At 41.5% G+C, this 20,905-nt stretch overlaps 1 protein-coding gene across 2 annotated transcripts in view; it reads right to left on the bottom strand.

Annotated features, from left to right (window-relative positions):
• Positions 1-20,234, bottom strand: part of LOC124138301 (RING finger protein 17-like) — a 62,812-nt gene extending 42,578 nt beyond the window's left edge. Inside the window, exons 1-12 of one of the 2 annotated variants that reach the window (XM_048383598.1) lie at positions 20,073-20,234; positions 16,430-16,548; positions 15,665-15,768; positions 14,013-14,083; positions 13,054-13,172; positions 9,942-10,006; positions 6,343-6,487; positions 5,343-5,423; positions 4,169-4,269; positions 2,704-2,770; positions 954-1,002; positions 443-575 (exon numbers count right to left, since the gene is read on the bottom strand). In XM_048383598.1, the coding sequence (XP_048239555.1) occupies positions 443-575; positions 954-1,002; positions 2,704-2,770; positions 4,169-4,269; positions 5,343-5,423; positions 6,343-6,487; positions 9,942-10,006; positions 13,054-13,172; positions 14,013-14,083; positions 15,665-15,768; positions 16,430-16,548; positions 20,073-20,130 (1,112 nt within the window). In that variant the 5' untranslated portion in view covers positions 20,131-20,234. The remainder of the gene's footprint in view (positions 1-442; positions 576-953; positions 1,003-2,703; positions 2,771-4,168; positions 4,270-5,342; positions 5,424-6,342; positions 6,488-9,941; positions 10,007-13,053; positions 13,173-14,012; positions 14,084-15,664; positions 15,769-16,429; positions 16,549-20,072) is intronic. The other variant, XM_048383599.1, reaches the window with a different exon arrangement.
• Between the last annotated feature and the right edge of the window lie 671 nt (positions 20,235-20,905).

Below are 20,905 nucleotides of genomic sequence, written 5' to 3'. Positions count from 1 at the left end.
CGCTGAGAAACTTCGTCAGTACAAATTCGAAATTTGAGATAAAAAATCGCTTCACACACGATTTCGCCGAAATTAATAAAAACAATATTATAAGGAATTTTGAATAAAATCAATGACATAAGTAACAAACATAAGTTCAGATATACAAAGAACACTTTTTATAGCCAGACAGTGTAATTACATAATTATTTTGCGTACTTCAGTATGGATTTGTTGACATGGTATTCCCGGTGTTTTGTGCTCACGGTAATGTCTTTCCATGGGGGAAAAAAACATCCAAACTCATAATTCGTGTATAATGCGCACCCCCTTCTACAATGCTGTGTTTTTTCGAAAAAAAGTGCGCACTATACTCAAGAAAATACGGTAATAATATCTGTCATAACTACCTGATTGTAAGCTAGCTTAATGTTGGCAAAAGGCACAATATACTTGCACTCACCGTATCCCCGATTCCGACCCTGGATCAGAGCTTGACAAAACACACATCAAATCTTTGGCACGATTCAAACTGTCTAAAATGTCTTTGGCATTCAGGATCATTTCATTGTTATTGTTCATAATACGTTGGGCAGCTGCAACAAATGAACTGGAGACATTATCCCAACATGAACATAACACGTATACATCAATAAGCTCAAAAGCGCTAATAATTTATTAATATCTTCACATTTGTCTATGTCATAAGAATATTTTTGACAAGCAGGATTATTTGTGTGGCCAGGGTGAACAATTTTGTCAGTTTCCAACAGTATGTAATTGTCAAACAAATTTAAGATGACTCTTTTTGCGAATGGTGAATCATCTTGGTCAGTTTATACACAAAATACATGATATATGGTATTTCATGGGAACCATTTTCATCATGTAAGAATCTTTAGTTCACTATGAAGAAAAGTATTTGCAAAAATCATTTCTCAGTCACATCAGTTTTGAATGAAAACTAAGTGTACCTTTTATAGATAAATCAAGCTTTCTCTTTTCATTCAGCATCTCTGCTTTCTGGAAAATGGACACTACGTTAAGCATCATGAAAGTACTGCAGATTTAAGCCCTGGGCTTAAGTACATGCTTTGCCAAGTTTAAATTGAGTAATATTTTATCCAAACTTAAGCCCAGGGATTATAAATGAAAAAGAACAAAAACATGATAGAAAGAAGGAATAATCCGAATATCCCAAGTTTAATGAGCGAGCGAGTTAAAATTTAATGTCACATCGGCAATATTTCAGTCATATCATGACGAACAACTTTAACGAAACAATACTCACAGATGGAATGAAATAGCACTACCTTAACATAAGACATGATTTTCTTTTTTAACTTGAAAAAAGAGCATGAGCAAGAAACATTTTCAAACATTAATTGACGGCTGTCAAACAATATCGTAGTTATCCGGGTCTGTCACATGCGTTTAAAATGTATCCAGAATATAACCAGTGTTACGTAACGGGTCTAAATTGCCTTGTAAATGTGGACACCTAACAGCCCTTAAAGTACAATGTTGGTGCTAATTGGCTGTAAAGAAGCATGGTACAACACCTGTTGAACTTCCGGCAAAGGAAATTAATCACTTTTTCAATTTACCCCGGTAACTTAAGCCTATGGGCCTAAAAGCGTTTTATTTTTCTGTTTTAAGCCTATGAGCAAAATAACAAGGGACTTAAAAACATGCTGTCTCGGTACACATAAATACATATTTCAACTTGAAAAGTAACAAATATTACTTAGCAGGGCTCGATTTAAGGAAATGGATTTAAGTTGCACCAGGTGCATGTTGACTTGAAAACCTAGTTGCACCAGACAAAACTAGGTTGCACCCTGTACCAATAAATGTATCAAAATTGGTAATTAATTTGAAACATGCACACATAATCTTGAAGTTGCCACATATTGATGATGTCAAGATCCAAAAAGCAAGATAAATTACACATAAAAATGGGGTTATTGATTTGGCATGTTTAACAAGCCTAGCGGTATTGGGTGTGTTCAAAGACCGATGTTGTGTGGACATGTAAGGGTTAGATATAACTTTGAAAGATTGACATGCACTTGGTGCATGTAGGTGTAAATATCAGGTTGTATTTTTCAATAATGGGTTGCACTGGTGGATGTTTTATACAGCCCTGCTTCGAGAACAGTAAAAAGCTCTAGTACTGCGGATGTTTGTCTTTCGGGAGAGGCTTGGATACCCCCACCATTTTGCATGCATGTGCGAAATACTCACACCAGGCTCTAGTAAGGATAAGACAACAAATACTCAGCTATAATGTAATCTGATTTATTTTAGCAGAAATTATGCAGGTCCAAGGAATTCACAGTATCTAAAATTGTCTAAGGTTTACTAAATCGGTAAAAAAAACTGGTAACTTGAAGTATAAAGGAAAATACTGTTACACATCCTATAATATATAGAAAATACCTCTGTACATTACTTTGCAAAGAAATCTTTGCACAATAGTGAATGAGTACGGTTAAAAACCACTTTGAACATTATGGCAGGTAAATCACGGCATGTCAGCTTAACCTGGGAGGAAAGCCTGAAGTGATGCAGGTCTCAGACATTTAGCACTTTGGTGAAACCAAAGAGTATGGGTACGGTGCTGACAAACCTAGAAACATAAATCCATACAATACCACATTACCAGAAAGGTGAAAGTTCAGCAGTGCTGAAAATTCCAATTCAGAGGTGACAGTAACTCACCATTTGTACAAGAGGAGCTACCCCATCCTGGTACACCGTGAACACCTCCTCTATCAGCTCAGCCTCCCTGCAACACACCAGAAACTGGGGAATACTGCCTATGAGCAACACACATAGATGCCTCTTACGACAAGCATAGGCACCTTTTACGGCAAGCATGGGTTGCTGAAGACCTATTCTAATCCAGACCTTCACTGGGACATTTTCTCTAACTGAAATCTATTCTGTAACTAATCTATTCTTTAACTGAAATATGTTCTCTGAATCTGAAATATGTTCTCTGTTACTGAACCAACTTCTATACTGCTACTCAAAGAAGTCATATTCCAGATGACATGTTTCTACAGTCGACCATAAATGTCTAAGCCCTGGTAATGAAACAATCATATGAATATGTCACAGCTGTAAGTTATATGTCCTGAATGTCCAAGGCCAGTCATGTGTCAACAAGACTTTGCCATTAATGGGCATCCTAGGACATAGACATTGTATTTCCAGTGTTCTGTGTTCCTGGTAATGTCTTCAGTTTGTGTTACTGTTAATGGAAGAAAGTGTGCACTATCCCCAAGAACATGCAGTATATGTTATGAAAATGAGCCTTGATTTCATTTTATTATTATTTATTTATTTATTCATACATGAACGTCCAGCATCTGTCATATATGAGGTGGGGGTGACCAAAATACAAATGGAAGATTGGCCAAAACATTATTCCAGATTTATCTAAATTTTAGATGTCCTGGGCCAACTTGCACAACACAATCTTAGTGCTAAGATTATCGTTAACTCTCATACTTTAAAATAAGCTTACAATAACTTCTTTGATAGGCACCAACCTCAAAGACTTCAAGATCAGGAAACTACAAGAAGCCAACAACATCAAAAGACTCCAGCCGTCAATCAACCGTGACCAAGGCTATTCCATACCCCTGGCGTACCATCAACTCATCAAAGACCCCAATCAGCCATAATCCCATTGTTGATATTACTGGCTTCATCCTTTGTTTATGTCACTGAGTTCACCGATGATTGTCATTACTACCCTTGTGTGTACATAACAGGCTTCTCTACTCCAGTATAACAATATCTACTCAACTGTATAAACATTGCCTCCTACTTGTATATATACTTGCCAACCACACTCTTTAAATCACTTGCTTGATAACGGTGTTAGAACCTACACCAAAAGGTTGCTCTTAATTGTAATAAAGAAGTTGTTCATCCATAAATTCTTATCCTTACTTAAGATAGCTTTGTGCAAATGGGCCCAGGAAGTCTTTTATCTTTGTCACAGGTGACAGTCATCTGGGTAAAACAATGCCTGAATGCAATGTTGTTAGCAGATCCAGATTTGTGTCGCTTGCCATGCAGTCATTGGGACTTGTCCTGCATAAGTATCCATAACAATACAGGGGTGCAAGGCAACACTGAAAGATACAAAGCCAGCAGATTGCTCACAACATACCTGACTTGTAATGCTGCATGTAAAGACTGAAAATGTGCTCTGATGGAATCAATGACTCTGGACGTTTCACTCTTCACCGACGGTACAGACTGTGACAATATCTGCAAAACAGATTGACACATGCAGTGAAACCTGGACAACCTGGGTACAATTAAACATATATTAAATTCTCTGAAGATGAAGTCAGTGAAATATCCATGTATTTTACATAGAAAAGAGATAAAAAGCATAATATCACTACGAAGACAGTCGATGAATTAACTGCTCATTATTCTGTCTCCAGTAAAATTATAGGAGTATTACTACTTTTCGTGGGCTTCTATTCCATCTGTTCAGTACACTTTTTCAAACTGATTTCAAAATATTTTTCACAAGACAATTGTGATGTTTATTCTACAATGTCTATGAAACATTTAAATTACATTTAACATTGGCATACACCCTGAAGACGCCTACCCTGAAGATGCCAAATCTTCAGCTAGAACTTGGCACCCACCCTGAAGACACCTTCCCTGAAGACACCCACCCTGGGGATAGAACTTAGCATACACCCTGAAGACACCCTCCGTGAGGACACCCACCCTGAATATAGAACTTGGCATACACCCTGAAGTTACACACCCTCCGTGAGGACACCCACCCTGAAGATAGAACTTAGCATACACCCTGAAGTTACACACCCTGAAGACACCCACCCTGAAGATAGAACTTAGCATACACCCTGAAGTTACACACCCTGAAGACACCCACCCTGAAGATAGAACTTGGCATACACCCTGAAGTTACACACCCTGAAGACACCCACCCTGAAGATAGAACTTAGCATACACCCTGAAGTTACACACCCTGAAGACACCCACCCTGAAGATAGAACTTAGCATACACCCTGAAGACACCCTCCATGAGGACACCCACCCAAATCTTCAGCTAGAACTTGGCACACACCCTGAAGTTACACACCCTGAAGACACCGTCCCTGAAGACACCCACCCTGAAGATAGAACTTAGTATACACCCTGAAGACATCCTCCATGAGGACACCCACCCAGAAGACACCCGCTCTGAAGATAGAACTTAGAAATACACCCTGAAGACACCCTCCATGTGGACACCCACCCAGAAGACACCCACCCTGAAGACAGAATGTAACTGAGATCAACTACTTCCAGTCTACCTTATCTGCCTTGACCAGCTTCTTCACAACCTGTGATGCAAACTGTAAGGCAGGCTCCATGTCTCCTAGCAACACCTTATTCTGCAACATACAGCAAGGTATTAAACAGTACACTGAGAATGTGGTGGGCACTGAGGAAATGTTGCAAGTACTTTCTAAATACTAGTCTAGGAATTGTGGGCTTACAATAATTTCGTTCACTGATACACTAATAACTGAAGCATTTCACTGCAATTCTTTGTCAGGTCAACCATATTCCAGCCATATCAAGAGGGTCTACAAATAACTAAGTCTGGGCCAGCCAAACTAGCGATTGATACTGTGAACAATGTCCCATGTTGTCAGGGTACAAAGAAACACAAAGCCACCGTGTCTGACCACCTGATACACAGGAGTCGCCTAATATGACACACAGCTATGTACTGGCTGCCCACTATAAGCCAGGTCCCCAGAAGGCTCCACTCCATTATCAGGTACATATTTACATTTGTCTAGCCGTAAACCCCTGTCAGGATCTTAGACATGGTCACCACTGGTCACTATTGGACATATCTGTGTGATTGGGGTAATCATAAACTTTTGGATTCATGAACAAAGTTTGTTTGTTTGTTTGTTGTTTAACGCCGCACTCAGCAATATTCCAGCTATACTACGGCAGTCTGTAAATTATCGAGTCTGGACCAGACAATCCAGTGATTGATATCATGAGCATTGATCCACACAATTGGAATTGTCAACCAAGTCAGCGAGCATGACCACCCGATCCCCTTATTCGCCTTTTACGACAAGCAAAGTCGCCTGGTTTGAATGGGTTGCTGAAGACCTATTCTAACCCGGGTCTCATGAACAAAGTGGTGCTTAGGGGACTTGGATCAAACTTGCTGTGACTGACAGCTGACACAGGCATAGTAACCCCTTAAGCTTCCAGCTTTGTGATACATACATATATGCAATGTATTTCTGTCCCATTAACCAAGTCATGTGAAACATAAGCACTCACCTTCTCTTCCATAGAGGTGATGGAGTGTTCCTTATGGTCGCCCATGATCACACACCGGGAACATATGGCTGTATCATCGTCATCACAGAAGTACTCTATAGGCTTGCCATGTAGCTTACATAGAGGGGACATGTCCTCGAAGGGGCTGGCAACACAGGGAATAAACTACACTCTATAGGCTTGCAATGTAGCTTACATAGAGGGGACATGTCCTCGAAGGGGCTGGCAACACAGGGAATAAACTACACTCTATAGGCTTGCCATATAGCTTACACAGAGGGGACATGTCCTCGAAGGGGCTAGCAACAAAGGGAATAAACTACACTCTATAGGCTTGCCATGTAGCTTACACAGAGGGGACATGTCCTCGAAGAGGCTGGTAACGTAGGGAATATATTCCACTCTATATGGTTGCCATGTAGCTTACACAGAGGGGACATGTCCTCGAAGGGGCTAGCAACAAAGGGAATAAACTACACTCTATAGGCTTGCCATGTAGCTTACACAGAGGGGACATGTCCTCGAAGGGGCTGGCAACACAGGGAATAAACTACACTCTATAGGCTTGCCATGTAGCTTACACAGAGGGGACATGTCCTCGAAGAGGCTGGTAATGTAGGGAATATATTCCACTCTATAGGCTAGCCATGTAGCTAACACAGAGGGGACATGTCCTCGAAGAGGCTGGTAACGTAGGGAATATATTCCACTCTATATGCTTGCCATGTAGCTTACACAGAGGGGACATGTCCTCGAAGAGGCTGGTAACGTAGGGAATATATTCCACTCTATAGGCTTGCCATGTAGCTTACACAGAGGGGACATGTCCTCGAAGAGGCTGGTAACGTAGGGAATATATTCCACTCTATAGGCTTGCCATGTAGCTTACACAGAGGGGACATGTCCTCGAAGAGGCTGGTAATGTAGGTAATATATTCCACTCTATAGGCTTGCCATGCAGCTTACACAGAGGGGACATGTCCTCGAAGAGGCTGGTAACGTAGGGAATATATTCCACTCTATAGGCTTGCCATGTGCTTACACAGAGGGAACATGTCCTCGAAGGGGCTGGCAACACAGGGAATATATTCCACTCTATAGGCTTGCCATGTAGCTTACACAGAGGGAACATGTCCTCGAAGGGGCTGGCAACACAGGGAATATATTCCGCTCTATAGGCTTGCCATGTGCTTACACAGAGGGAACATGTCCTCGAAGGGGCTGACAACACAGGGAATATATTCCACTCTATAGGCTTGCCATGTAGCTTACACAGAGGGAACATGTCCTCGAAGGGGCTGGCAACACAGGGAATATATTCCACTCTATAGGCTTGCCATGTAGCTTACACAGAGGGAACATGTCCTCGAAGGGGCTGGCAACACAGGGAATATATTCCACTCTATAGGCTTGCCATGTAGCTTACACAGAGGGAACATGTCCTCGAAGGGGCTGGCAACACAGGGAATATATTCCACTCTATAGGCTTGCCATGTAGCTTACACAGAGGGGACATGTCCTCAAAGGGGCTGGCAACATAGGGAATATATTCCACTCTATAGGCTTGCCATGTAGCTTACACAGAGGGAACATGTCCTCGAAGGGGCTGGCAACACAGGGAATATATTCCACTCTATAGGCTTGCCATGTAGCTTACACAGAGGGGACATGTCCTCAAAGGGGCTGGCAACATAGGGAATATATTCCACTCTATAGGCTTGCCATGTAGCTTACATAGAGGGGACATGTCCTCAAAGGGGCCGGCAACATAGGGATTATATTCCACTCTATAGGCTTGCCATGTAGCTTACACAGAGGGAACATGTCCTCGAAGGGGCTAGCAACAAAGGGAATAAACTACACTCTATAGGCTTGCCATGTAGCTTACACAGAGGGGACATGTCCTCGAAGAGGCTGGTAACGTAGGGAATATATTCCACTCTATATGGTTGCCATGTAGCTTACACAGAGGGGACATGTCCTCGAAGGGGCTAGCAACAAAGGGAATAAACTACACTCTATAGGCTTGCCATGTAGCTTACACAGAGGGGACATGTCCTCGAAGGGGCTGGCAACACAGGGAATAAACTACACTCTATAGGCTTGCCATGTAGCTTACACAGAGGGGACATGTCCTCGAAGAGGCTGGTAATGTAGGGAATATATTCCACTCTATAGGCTAGCCATGTAGCTAACACAGAGGGGACATGTCCTCGAAGAGGCTGGTAACGTAGGGAATATATTCCACTCTATATGCTTGCCATGTAGCTTACACAGAGGGGACATGTCCTCGAAGAGGCTGGTAACGTAGGGAATATATTCCACTCTATAGGCTTGCCATGTAGCTTACACAGAGGGGACATGTCCTCGAAGAGGCTGGTAACGTAGGGAATATATTCCACTCTATAGGCTTGCCATGTAGCTTACACAGAGGGGACATGTCCTCGAAGAGGCTGGTAATGTAGGTAATATATTCCACTCTATAGGCTTGCCATGCAGCTTACACAGAGGGGACATGTCCTCGAAGAGGCTGGTAACGTAGGGAATATATTCCACTCTATAGGCTTGCCATGTGCTTACACAGAGGGAACATGTCCTCGAAGGGGCTGGCAACACAGGGAATATATTCCACTCTATAGGCTTGCCATGTAGCTTACACAGAGGGAACATGTCCTCGAAGGGGCTGGCAACACAGGGAATATATTCCGCTCTATAGGCTTGCCATGTGCTTACACAGAGGGAACATGTCCTCGAAGGGGCTGGCAACACAGGGAATATATTCCACTCTATAGGCTTGCCATGTAGCTTACACAGAGGGAACATGTCCTCGAAGGGGCTGGCAACACAGGGAATATATTCCACTCTATAGGCTTGCCATGTAGCTTACACAGAGGGAACATGTCCTCGAAGGGGCTGGCAACACAGGGAATATATTCCACTCTATAGGCTTGCCATGTAGCTTACACAGAGGGAACATGTCCTCGAAGGGGCTGGCAACACAGGGAATATATTCCACTCTATAGGCTTGCCATGTAGCTTACACAGAGGGGACATGTCCTCAAAGGGGCTGGCAACATAGGGAATATATTCCACTCTATAGGCTTGCCATGTAGCTTACACAGAGGGAACATGTCCTCGAAGGGGCTGGCAACACAGGGAATATATTCCACTCTATAGGCTTGCCATGTAGCTTACACAGAGGGGACATGTCCTCAAAGGGGCTGGCAACATAGGGAATATATTCCACTCTATAGGCTTGCCATGTAGCTTACATAGAGGGGACATGTCCTCAAAGGGGCCGGCAACATAGGGATTATATTCCACTCTATAGGCTTGCCATGTAGCTTACACAGAGGGGACATGTCCTTGAAGGGGCTGGCAACACAGGGAATATATTCCACTCTATAGCCTATCCAAGTAGATTACACAGAAAAGAAAATGTTCTTAAACAACATGCAAGCAACACATATACAATCTTTTCTGGGTAGCACAACATTCTTGAATATATATTCATAATCTTGGCATTTCCATTGTTACCTACACCTGTGTTTCTTACTTAGCTATATGTTCTGTCCAAGCATACCAAATTAATATCATACCAATCATCTTCATCGGTGATTTGTGCTGCCTGGTGCTGTTTCAGAGTATTGGACAAGGAGTGTACCTACAAGACAAATGTGAATCTTTACATTGATTACATCAAAACATTGCTTATACATCTCAACACTTTTCATCCTAAAACATCAGATGTTTCATAGACTTAAACAGTGTTCATTCTACAAATATGACAAGAGACCCGTGAAGATCAGGGGTAGAATAGGTCTTCAGCAACCCATGCTTGTCGTAAAAGGCGACTACGTTTGTCGTAGGAGGCGACTAACTGGATCGGGTGGTCAGGCTAGCTGACTTGGTTGATGCATGTCATCGTATCCCATTGCTCATGATGTCAATCAGTGGATTGTCTCGTCCAGACTCGATTATTTACAGACCGCCGCATATAGCTGGAATATTGCTGAATGTGACGTTAAACAACAAACAAACAAATATGACAAGAATTGTTAATGACATGAAGCAGTTGGATGCACGGTTTCAAACACAAACTTATCTCATATTGTAACTAAACACACACTTGTAACATTACATAAACATGGTCTACATGGCAGTGTGTCCATGTCGGAAATGCGAAGTGTGGCCATACATCATGTTAAGATGCAAGATTCATCACATTGTGCAGACACCTTCAAGCAGTTTGTTTGGTTCTTGAAGCAACATAGGTGAATCTCCCACCATCACGACAAGTCAACAACAAATTATCAGTGGTGACAAGAGATTTACAGCACTTTTTCAGTACAATCGAACTAGAGAAATTGACAACTTGTGGGACAATTCGATGAAGCATAAACTTTATCACAAACTTCCATTCATGATTCTGAAGATCAGAGATTTGAACAAGAGCAGCCGATGACAGCTCTGCTGTTACTATGGGCCTAGCATCATCTCTGATAGTTAGTTAAAAAAGAAGAAGATTTCTTGGTATTGCTATCTTCCTTTTGAAAATAAGCCTAAGTTTTTTAAGATAACGTCACGTTTTGGCTGCTCATGTGTCCAAATGGCCCTACCATTTTAGGCAACTAAAATGAGCACAGCATTATCATGTCACAGCACCACCCGAAACCAAAATATCAGTTGTTTTGTTTGTTGCTTAACGCCGCACTCAGCAATATTCCAGTTATATGACGGCAGTCTGAAAATTTTTGAGTCTGGACCAGACAATCCAGTGATTGACAACATGAGCATCGATCCACGCTATTGGGTTTGATGACATGCATCAACCAAGTCAGCGAGCCCGACCACCCGATCCCCTTAGTCGCCTCTTACGACAAGCATAATCACCTTTTATGGCAAGCACGGGTTGCTGAAGACCTATTCTACCCCGGATTTTCACAGGCCTGACATTAAACGAAACTTCTGAAATATTAGTGTTCAACAATTAGCAAAACAGCAAAACAATTCCATGGCAGTCTTCCTGAACTGTCCATAAAACTAATCTGTGCAAAAACCCTTCTGCACATGAAGCTTATCACAAGAGATAACATAACACTCTGAACATAATACTGTAACCTATGACTCACAGCAGCCTACGTCTCACTGAGAAAGGGTCTGAAAGTTCAGTTCTGGTAAACCATTAGTAGATATGTTATATGTTGATCTGTACTAAAACACATACAATGTGAGCAATTCAATAAAACCAACAAATATGCCATGCACACGAACAGAGTACTTGGCCTGATAAGAGAATGGCAGAGTTTGTGTTGCATTATTGGACTGAATGATGTCACAGGTTTGTATTGTCTACAGTTTTGTGCGTGAATGTGGGTTGGTTGGTTGGTTGGGTTGTTGTTTTACGCCGCACTCAGCAATATTCCAGCTATATGACGGCTGTCTGTAAATAATCAAGTCTGGACCAGACAGTCCAGTGATTGATATCATGAGCATCGATCCATGCAATTGGGATCGATGACATGCTTCAACCAAGTCAGCGAGTGTGTGTGAAGGATTAAATAAGCAGTCTGTGAAGCTGTTATTGTTGATTTATTTATTTGACTTATTTAATTGACTTCAATAACTTTTTGCGGATGCACACTGGTTTTTACATTCATACCTCCATAAATGCAAACATTATTGAAGTCAGTTGTTAAGTAAATCAACAGTAGTGAAAGATGTTGTTCTACACTATGTCAGAAATATCAATCATGTCTTAGATTGGAAATATTTGAGTCTGAGTCAGACAAACCAGTGGGTGTGTCAGCTTGAACAATAATTAACAGTAACCTAGCATGATGCCCAATTAACCAACTGCCACACTATAATCACCCAATCCTCATCAGTTGGTGTTCACAACAAACCATGGGTTGTTTTTGTCTTTTGTTGTTTAACGCCGCACTTAGCAATATTCCAGCTGTATGATGGCAGTCTGTAAATAATCAAGTCTGGAGCAGACAAACCTGTGATTGATATCATGAGCATCAATCCACACAATTGGGATTCAATGACATGCATCAACCAAGTCAGCTAGCCTGACCACTGGGGCACACAGAGAATACATTCACATGGTAAGGGCACACTCAACAATAACAGTCCATTATGACAGTGTGCTCGAGAGTGGGGCACGACCGAAGCCCCAGAAACTCTCAGGAGACAAGCTACCAAACATGGTCACCTGTATTAGTAGCAGGGGGCGGTCGGGTAGCCGAGTGGTTAAAGCTTTTGCTCGTCACGCCGAAGACCCGGGTTCGATTCCCCACATGTGTACAATGTGTGAAGCCCATTTCTGGTGTCCCCCACCGTGATATTGCTGGAATAGTGCTAAAAGCGGCGTAAAACCATACCCCCTTACTCTTAGTAGCAGACTAACATTTGGTCAAACAGCATATTTCTATCTTCCAAACATTGTTTGAATTGCTTTCAATGATGATTTCATGACTGGACTGGATACTTAATAATCTCTGTCGTTTTAATCAAACAAAATGCAGATATTCCACAGTCATGGTGCAGGACTATCTTAGAAGCCACCAAACTGACAGTGAGACAGTGCTGAATGAATCATAGTTACACACAAAGGTAACACAGAGTTTCAATGGAGTATGAGTAACCTTACCAGTGAGTCAACACGACAACTGGGGCTGTATGTCAGCCTTCACTACGCTATACCTGTCTACACTGGGAGCCACATCCCCGTACCTTGTCAAAGCAGAGGCCACACATCACACAGTCACATTTCACACATTTACAGGTGGCCCTGTTGAGCCTGCACTCACTGCAAACACGGCCTGCAAGAGACAGATCATGAGCACATTCATTACAGCACACGACTACAGAATCAATAGAAAATATTTTAATGACCTGGGTCCCGCTGCATTTAGCTCTCCTAACATGCTTAGTGCTAAGGCGATCATAATCACTAGACTTAACCAGGTTGACGCTAGTCGTAGCGCCAAGATTGCTTTCTGCAATGGACCCTGGGCCACATTCCACAAAGCGATCTTAGTGCTATGATAATCATTAACTCCCACACTATAACATAGGTTTACTATAATCAGCACTTAGATCACTTTCTGCAATGGACCCTGGGCCATGTTCCACAAAGCGATCTTAGTGCTATGATAATCATTAACTCCCATACTATAACATAGGTTTACTATAATCAGCGCTTAGATCACTTTCTGCAATGGACCCTGGGCCATGTTCCACAGAGCTATCTTAGTGCTATGATAATCATTAACTCCCACACTATAACATAGGTTTACTATAATCAGCGCTTAGATCACTTTCTGCAATGGACCCTGGGCCATGTTCCACAGAGCTATCTTAGTGCTATGATAATCATTAACTCCCATACTATAACATAGGTTTACTATAATCAGCGCTAAGATCACATTGTGGAATGGGACCCTGTCTAATAAAACTGTGGAATAACTTTGTTTAACAAACATAAATGCTCCATTAGTTCACATTATGCAATACTTGGTATTACCATTTCTTTAAAAAATAAAAATGTGGCTATTTTATCAATTGATAGCCAACTGTTTGTAACCAGGGCAACTATATGACAGAAAATAGTAGTCAAAATAGAAGCATGTTATCAGCAACAAAGTAACAGTCTAATGTACCTGTCGCCTCTGCCACAGCTGCCTTTTTGTTGACAGATGCCATGCCAGCAGGAGCCATCCTGCTCAGCTCACTGTTCAAAGAGGAATGACAAGTTACCAGCTTAAGGAGGGATACACAGAATACAGACCATGTAACCATTAACCATGTACACAATGACTGAGTGAAAAGGACAGCATATCCCGGTTATTAAACTTTGTAATTGAAATAAGCGCCTGTCCATGGGCCTAGGGTTGGCAGATCTTGTGTTTGGCCTGCAGTTTCAAATTTGTATGCAGAGAAATGGGCATAGAGTATGCTCTCGCATTCTGGGGCAATGGGTAGGGAGGCAAGACTATGATGTAATTCCAGAGGGTACGTGTTCATTTGCCACAATTAGCAGCAGTTTTTTTAAATGAGGGCCAGAAGAGTTTAGTCAGGGCTTATAGCTTTTAAACTATGTTGGTCCTGATCATCTTCCTGAGGCAAGAGAGTTAACCAAACTAGGCTGGAATTCCTGGGCTCGATCGTAGCGCCACCAGTGGCTATTACGAGTCATGTCCTTTCTATGCCTCTCCTACTGACCAATCAGATTCCACCTCTCGTATCACATGCATTTGCTTCAAACAAAATGGTGGCGCCCAGTCAAGACGATCTGATGGATAATCAAGATCTATATTGTGATAAAACGAGTCTTACATCGCGAAGTGCATCAAATCACGTGAGCACCTTGATTAAAAACATGAAAAGATTTAGAAAATATCTGTTGACAACGAGTTAGCGGTGCACATGCTTTGCAAATCCTGCAGTCGACCGAAATCTGCATGACACTTTACGAAACGGATTTTGATTTCGGTGCGCGATTTGGATTGGACTATGCATAAACTCGTTAGTCCAGCCAAAAATGTAACTCCATAATACGAGCCTAGTTTGGCAAGGGTGGAAACTGGACTTTTATAATCCAGTTAACTCTCTTGCCTCGGGAAGATGGGTCCTGATGGGTGACTGGCACTAATATTATAATTGTTTTCAAAACCATCTTCGTTTTCTAAACGTAAAACCATTATCTTGATGTTACAAGAAACAATTATTCAATGAAGTGTGAAGCAAAAGATCCCATAAATGACATAACTGTCCAAATTCATTTTCGAGGCTGGTTTTCGAAACACAATCAACACCCAAATATCCAAATTTCAACCAGTTTCATGAGTGACTTATACTGAAGTCAGGTGCACCAGCAGTGGTAAATTTTGTAAAGTCCCATACCGTATTAGCAACTGCCAGATTTATAGCCTCAAAGATACCCATTGTTGTAAACATGGTAAATGAGTTATTGATAGTTTGAGACCTCTGTAATAGCACAGGAGAATTGATCTGTTGATTTACAGTGGACATGATTGCCAGTACTGATTGTTAAGGAACATTTGACTATTATTAATCATTTCCATTATTCACGGAATTAGAGAGAGAGAGTGAATATGGTTTTACGTCGCTTTTAGCAACATTCCAGCAATATCACAGTTGGGGACACCAGAAATGGGCTTCACACATTGTACCCATGTCGGGAATCGAACCCGGGTCTTCGGCATGACGAGCGAACGCTTTAACCACTAGGCTACCCGACCGCCCTCACGGAATTAGAGACAGAATACTTCATGCGGTGTGTGGTACTCACTGTTCCAGCAGAGCCTTCTGGCTGCAGATGAGGTACCCGGACAGGAAGTAATGGCTGGGGAGGCGTCGCACACCTGTCTCCCCCTGGGGTAGGTCGGTAACATCCTACAGCAACAAATACAGGTAAATGGCAGCAACACCTCAAATATGATGCCTAAAACTGCAGTATATAAGCCATGGTATTAGTCTACAAACCCAGTGCTTTATCTGCCACTGAATACAAACACTGAGTTTATATAGCTGTCCACAGTGGTCAAGAACCATTGATAAAGGATACTGTATTTTAAAATACAAATACTGATTTACCTGGGTTATGTATTTTGAGGGTCCAAGCGGAATCTAAGCCCATATTCTGCGCAACGCCTCCTCCGTTCAAATGTTTATCCCACGGAAGTGAGAGATAGACGTTGATTTTGACGGAATCAGTCATACAGGCCGTAACTGTCGTTCGGAATACCCCATGTTAACGTTTTCGAGGTTGCATGATTAGAAAACACATTCACTTTCATGATCTGCTAAGCGACGCTTTGATTGGTCAGATGAAAGGTAGTTCTGACACGACCTGTAATGTTTAGCAATAGCGAGAGCAAGAACTAAGATCTGATTTTAATGAGATTGAGGTTTGACATAGTTAAGAAAAACACAAAATATTTGCATTTCAGGTAACCCAAAGACCCATTGGTTCATTTGTGAACCAATTGTTTTTAATCACAGCTGGAAACAGCTGTCAAGAAACTTGCATTTAACATATTAAAAGTTAACCCACCTTGCATGTTGGACATGTGATGCCCTTCTTGCCTTCACGGGCCAACTTCAAGAGGCAAGACTCACAAAAGGTATGGGAACACTTCAGCAGTAATGGCTGACGTGAAATACCTCGATGATCTGAAAATATCAGAGAAATAGTCAAAAATTAACTTAACTGAAAACAAGCATCTGACTGCATTCCTTGCGAGTTGGATTAACACCACTTTAATATTCAGTGAAATCTAAGCATTTGCTTCCTGAGACATGCTGTGTAGTAATGATGATCCTGCCAAATTCAAAACATCAATACCCAAGAATCACAGAATATTCAGGTTTCATTATCTGGCGAAACAGATTGATTATCTGGCGAAACAGATTCCATGGGAGGGGCAGTCGGGTAGCCTAGTGGTTAAAGAGTTCGCTCATCTCGCCGAAGACCTGGGTTCAATTCCCGAAATGGGAACAATGTGTGAAGCCCATTTCTGGTGTCCCGCTCCAAGATATTGCTGGAATATTGCTAAAAGTGGCGTAAAACCATACTCACGCACTCCCAGATTCCATGGGACATAAAATGCAAAATAGTGGTGACAATTATACTAATCATGCTAATGGATCACTGAAAATAAGTGATGACACCAGGTGTTTGCGAAAAGCCATTATTTTGTCAAAAATTGGGAGATTATTCAATGATTATGAATATCTACTCTATTGTAAATTTCATCTGGGTGTTCCTTGAGCTTTTCACCAATCTTTTGCATATATTATGTCAATAATGCTTGAGTAAAAAAGTAACTGTATATTTGGAAACTGATGCAAAAATTTAGGAAAAATTTGATGTGTACATATTCACTACATCCCCAGGAGAGTATCTACATATTATATGAATAGGTTGAATGTAGACATCTTAAACAGAATTGTTTGTTATGATATAAACTGAAAGGCAAAAGAAACGTTACTTCTGAAAATACTGATAAAACGTAACAGACACTGGCAGTTTCATGTTCTGTGGTCAATAAACTCATTTAACGTTCTACTGCATCTTTTTGTTGCCTTAAAGTCCATTTAACAATTGAGTTTAAAATGGAGTGCTTTGCCCAAAAGTAGCCTACAAAAGAGCAATGGGACTCAGTTGCGGAAAAGTCTTGTCAAAAACACAATGCACGTGCATATCGTGGATGGTATGGGTATAAAAGACACCCAAAACTGTTAACATTGTTAAGCTGGTTTTCGTTATTTCGATTCATCAGCCATGCCAAGATTATCAGGAAATGAGAGACAACAAGCGATCGGAAGACTGCAAGCAGGCCAAAGTGCACAAGTCGTTGCAAATTCATTCAATGTCAAGGTCAGAACGATATATCGTTTGCAACATCGCCACAACACCACCAACACCGACGACCGACCACATAGTGGTCGTCCTAGAGTCACTACTCCCAGACAAGATCGGTTCATGATACGCCAACATCTGCAGAACCAATTCCGAATGGCCACTGAAACAGCTCGGCAAACCATTGGCAACCACCAGCGTGCCATCAGTGATCGTACGGTCCGACGTCGCCTAACTGCCAACAACATCTTGTGCCACCGTCCTGCTCATGTACCCATCCTGAGAGATCGTCACCGACAGGCCCGACTGCAATGGGCCAGGCAGCATCAAAATTGGCGTCAACAGCAATGGAGAAGAATCATCTTCACTGATGAAAGTCGCTACTGTGTTTCAACGGTGGATGGCAGAGTCAGGGTCTGGCGAAGGAGGGGCAAACGTTATGCTGATGCTTGTGTAATGAAATGAGACCCGTGGGGCGGCCCAAGCATCATGGTTTGGGGTGGAATCGGACTGAATCAGAGAGTGGGATCTGTGGTCTTTCAGAATATTGGTCCAGAGCAGGGGTAATGGCATCACAGCTCTCCGCTACATTGACCAAGTCCTCAGACCCCATATCGTGCCTTTTTTTGCCCGTCATCAAAACCACACCTTTCAGAAAGACAACACCTGTCTCCACACTGCCAGAGTCACCAGGGACTTCCTCCAGCAGCACAACATCCAAATCATGCCTTGGCCTGCCCTCAGTCCGGATTTGAATCCCATTGAACACTTGTGGGATGAGATCCAAAGCCGACTCAACGACGTACGCCCAAGGCCGACAACTGCAGCAGAACTGTGTGTAGCGTTCCTGAGGATATGGGCCCATATCCCAATGGCCTTCATCAAAAGGCTAGTCCACTCCATGTACAGATGTGTGGCTGTAGTCAACGCCCGTGGTGGCCACACCAGGTACTGATTTTGAACCCCCCAGCTGTGATGTCTTCTGGTGCCTCATGCCTAATTCACGATTCGCAAAAACATTCCCCAGACTGTTAATTTCCAAACACTGACTTTCTCCGATGTCTTTACTTACATATATAGGCATTTGAAAATAAAGATTTTATATGATACATCCTCATGACTTTTCTTTTGCCTTTCAGTGTATATGCAAATAAAGATTTCATTACCATCTTATTTTATAAAACATGCTTTAAGTTATATAAATATTAATATTGCTAAGTACAATAAAAAATCTTATATGATGAAATGTAGAGATGATAAAATAATGCCCAAGTACTCCCTTACCACTTTTTGTCATCATGGTATCATAGATTGATTTTCAAGTCATTGTCTTTTGTGGAATGCTGTTACACCAAAGTTTGTTTAAAGCGAGTCGGGTGGAATACACTAGCTTAAAACGAGACACAACATTGCTTAGCGATAATGTAAGACGACATAAGGCGTTTTGTTTAGACAGTTACCTCTAGCAGATGAATTTTAAAATGGCCTATGCGGAAAGAGTATTATCCTTGCCTGTTTTTTCTGTGGTATTAGCAGTTTACCAAAAGAGCTATAAATAAATGTTTGGTGGGTGTCCGGGTACTGCACTCACTGCTCTGAGTATCGAAAAATACTCAAGTATTGATGGATCATTTGTTTTCAGATATTATACATTTTCTGACGGCCATGGTCATCGCGATCACTGGCGTTATAACAAGGGGTGTGGCGTCACACAGACATTGTAAATACTCAGATGATGACCTGTTTTTAAGATAAAGTTGTCTTTGATAAGTGAGTGAGATGTTTTACAGTTTTTTTTGTGATTAATGAGAGAATTACAAATGTTTCTTAAGCGTCCGAAAACCCATACCATAACGATAATCACATGGGTTTAGGCCTACTTACGTCAAACACCTATAGATCTCTATATAGAAATGTATAAATTTATTAACCATGATTGTTCAAGTGTTAATTACATTAAAGAGTTTAATTCACAAACCAATTAAACCATCATTCAAAAATTATAATAATCAGAAAATATTCATCTATTCTAAATGTTTGTGACATATCCGACCAAAGGGAAATGATTGCACGAAAACAGGAGACGCCTGCCTGAGAATCGAAAGTCATTAGCTGTGCACCAACTTTTAGTCCATAACATACCTCATTTATTGCCAAAACATTGTATAGTTTGTGCTAAAGTAACCCGGACATTCATATTTTCCAAATGACACTGCTTGATTTGCTTCCAAAATGTGTGTCAAAGTGTTTGTTTATTATCAAGAGACGAGCGTCATCGTTTGCAAATGGCTGGCACGGCAGCCGACAGCACAGAACTGAATTTGTGAATGCACACCTCGAAATTTAACTGCAAACGTGTGTTGGCACCTCGGACAAGATGCTCCCTTCTGCATTTTTTCTCAATACGTCAACCAACTAATGAAAAGATTCACGTTTTCTGGATAACTGTTTCCGCATTTTCTCTAACCACTGCGGCTTTCGTTCACATGTGGGTGAATGGTGTAAGTCACCTGATGTCAACTTGATCGCTCATTGGTTAAAAAGGAATCAGCGCCAATCACAAATATTCTTCAGTTCTTCGTTGGCTTAAGAGACGGTTACAAATTACAATCTAATTCATTGTAAACTGTAATTAATGAATTTTTCTTTCTGGGAAACCTATCGCTTTCTGGGTAAAAAAAACAAAAACATTGGGGAACCATTGCTTTGATGCATGATGGGCATGTACCCACACCATCCTTTTTTAGTTATTGTATTTATGTTATTGTTTTGCGGGTGGGGAGTAAATAAAACAAAATATATTCCTCCCTCATCCCTTTTTGTTTTCAACGGAAATAATGAAAGAATCGTATCTCCCTCCTCACCTTTGGGATTAGACTAACATTTAGTCTCTGAAATCTTATATTACACAAGATCCTTCTTGACTCTAAAAAAAAAAAAAATTCCTATGCTGATTTCAGATTTGGGGAATAGAGCTAGCTTGAGCTGGCTAGACTTGCTTTTGTATGCATTTCTAGATTATGTTTTTTCATAAAATAAATATATTCCACGGTCATGGTGCAGGACTACTTGGGGATAAATGTACCTGAGAAACTTGTATTTTGCTTGATGCACCACACCCACCCCACCGTTTTAAGTCATGCGGTAATCTGTTTGAGTAAGGTATCC

This window comes from Haliotis rufescens, unplaced genomic scaffold (genome assembly GCF_023055435.1).
Source record: "Haliotis rufescens isolate VD_foot unplaced genomic scaffold, xgHalRufe1.0.p SCAF_5, whole genome shotgun sequence".
In the NCBI taxonomy this organism is placed as follows: Eukaryota; Metazoa; Mollusca; class Gastropoda; order Lepetellida; family Haliotidae; genus Haliotis; species Haliotis rufescens.
The sequence above is the reverse complement of the archived record's forward strand: the minus strand, read 5'-3'. Positions and strand labels throughout refer to the sequence as shown.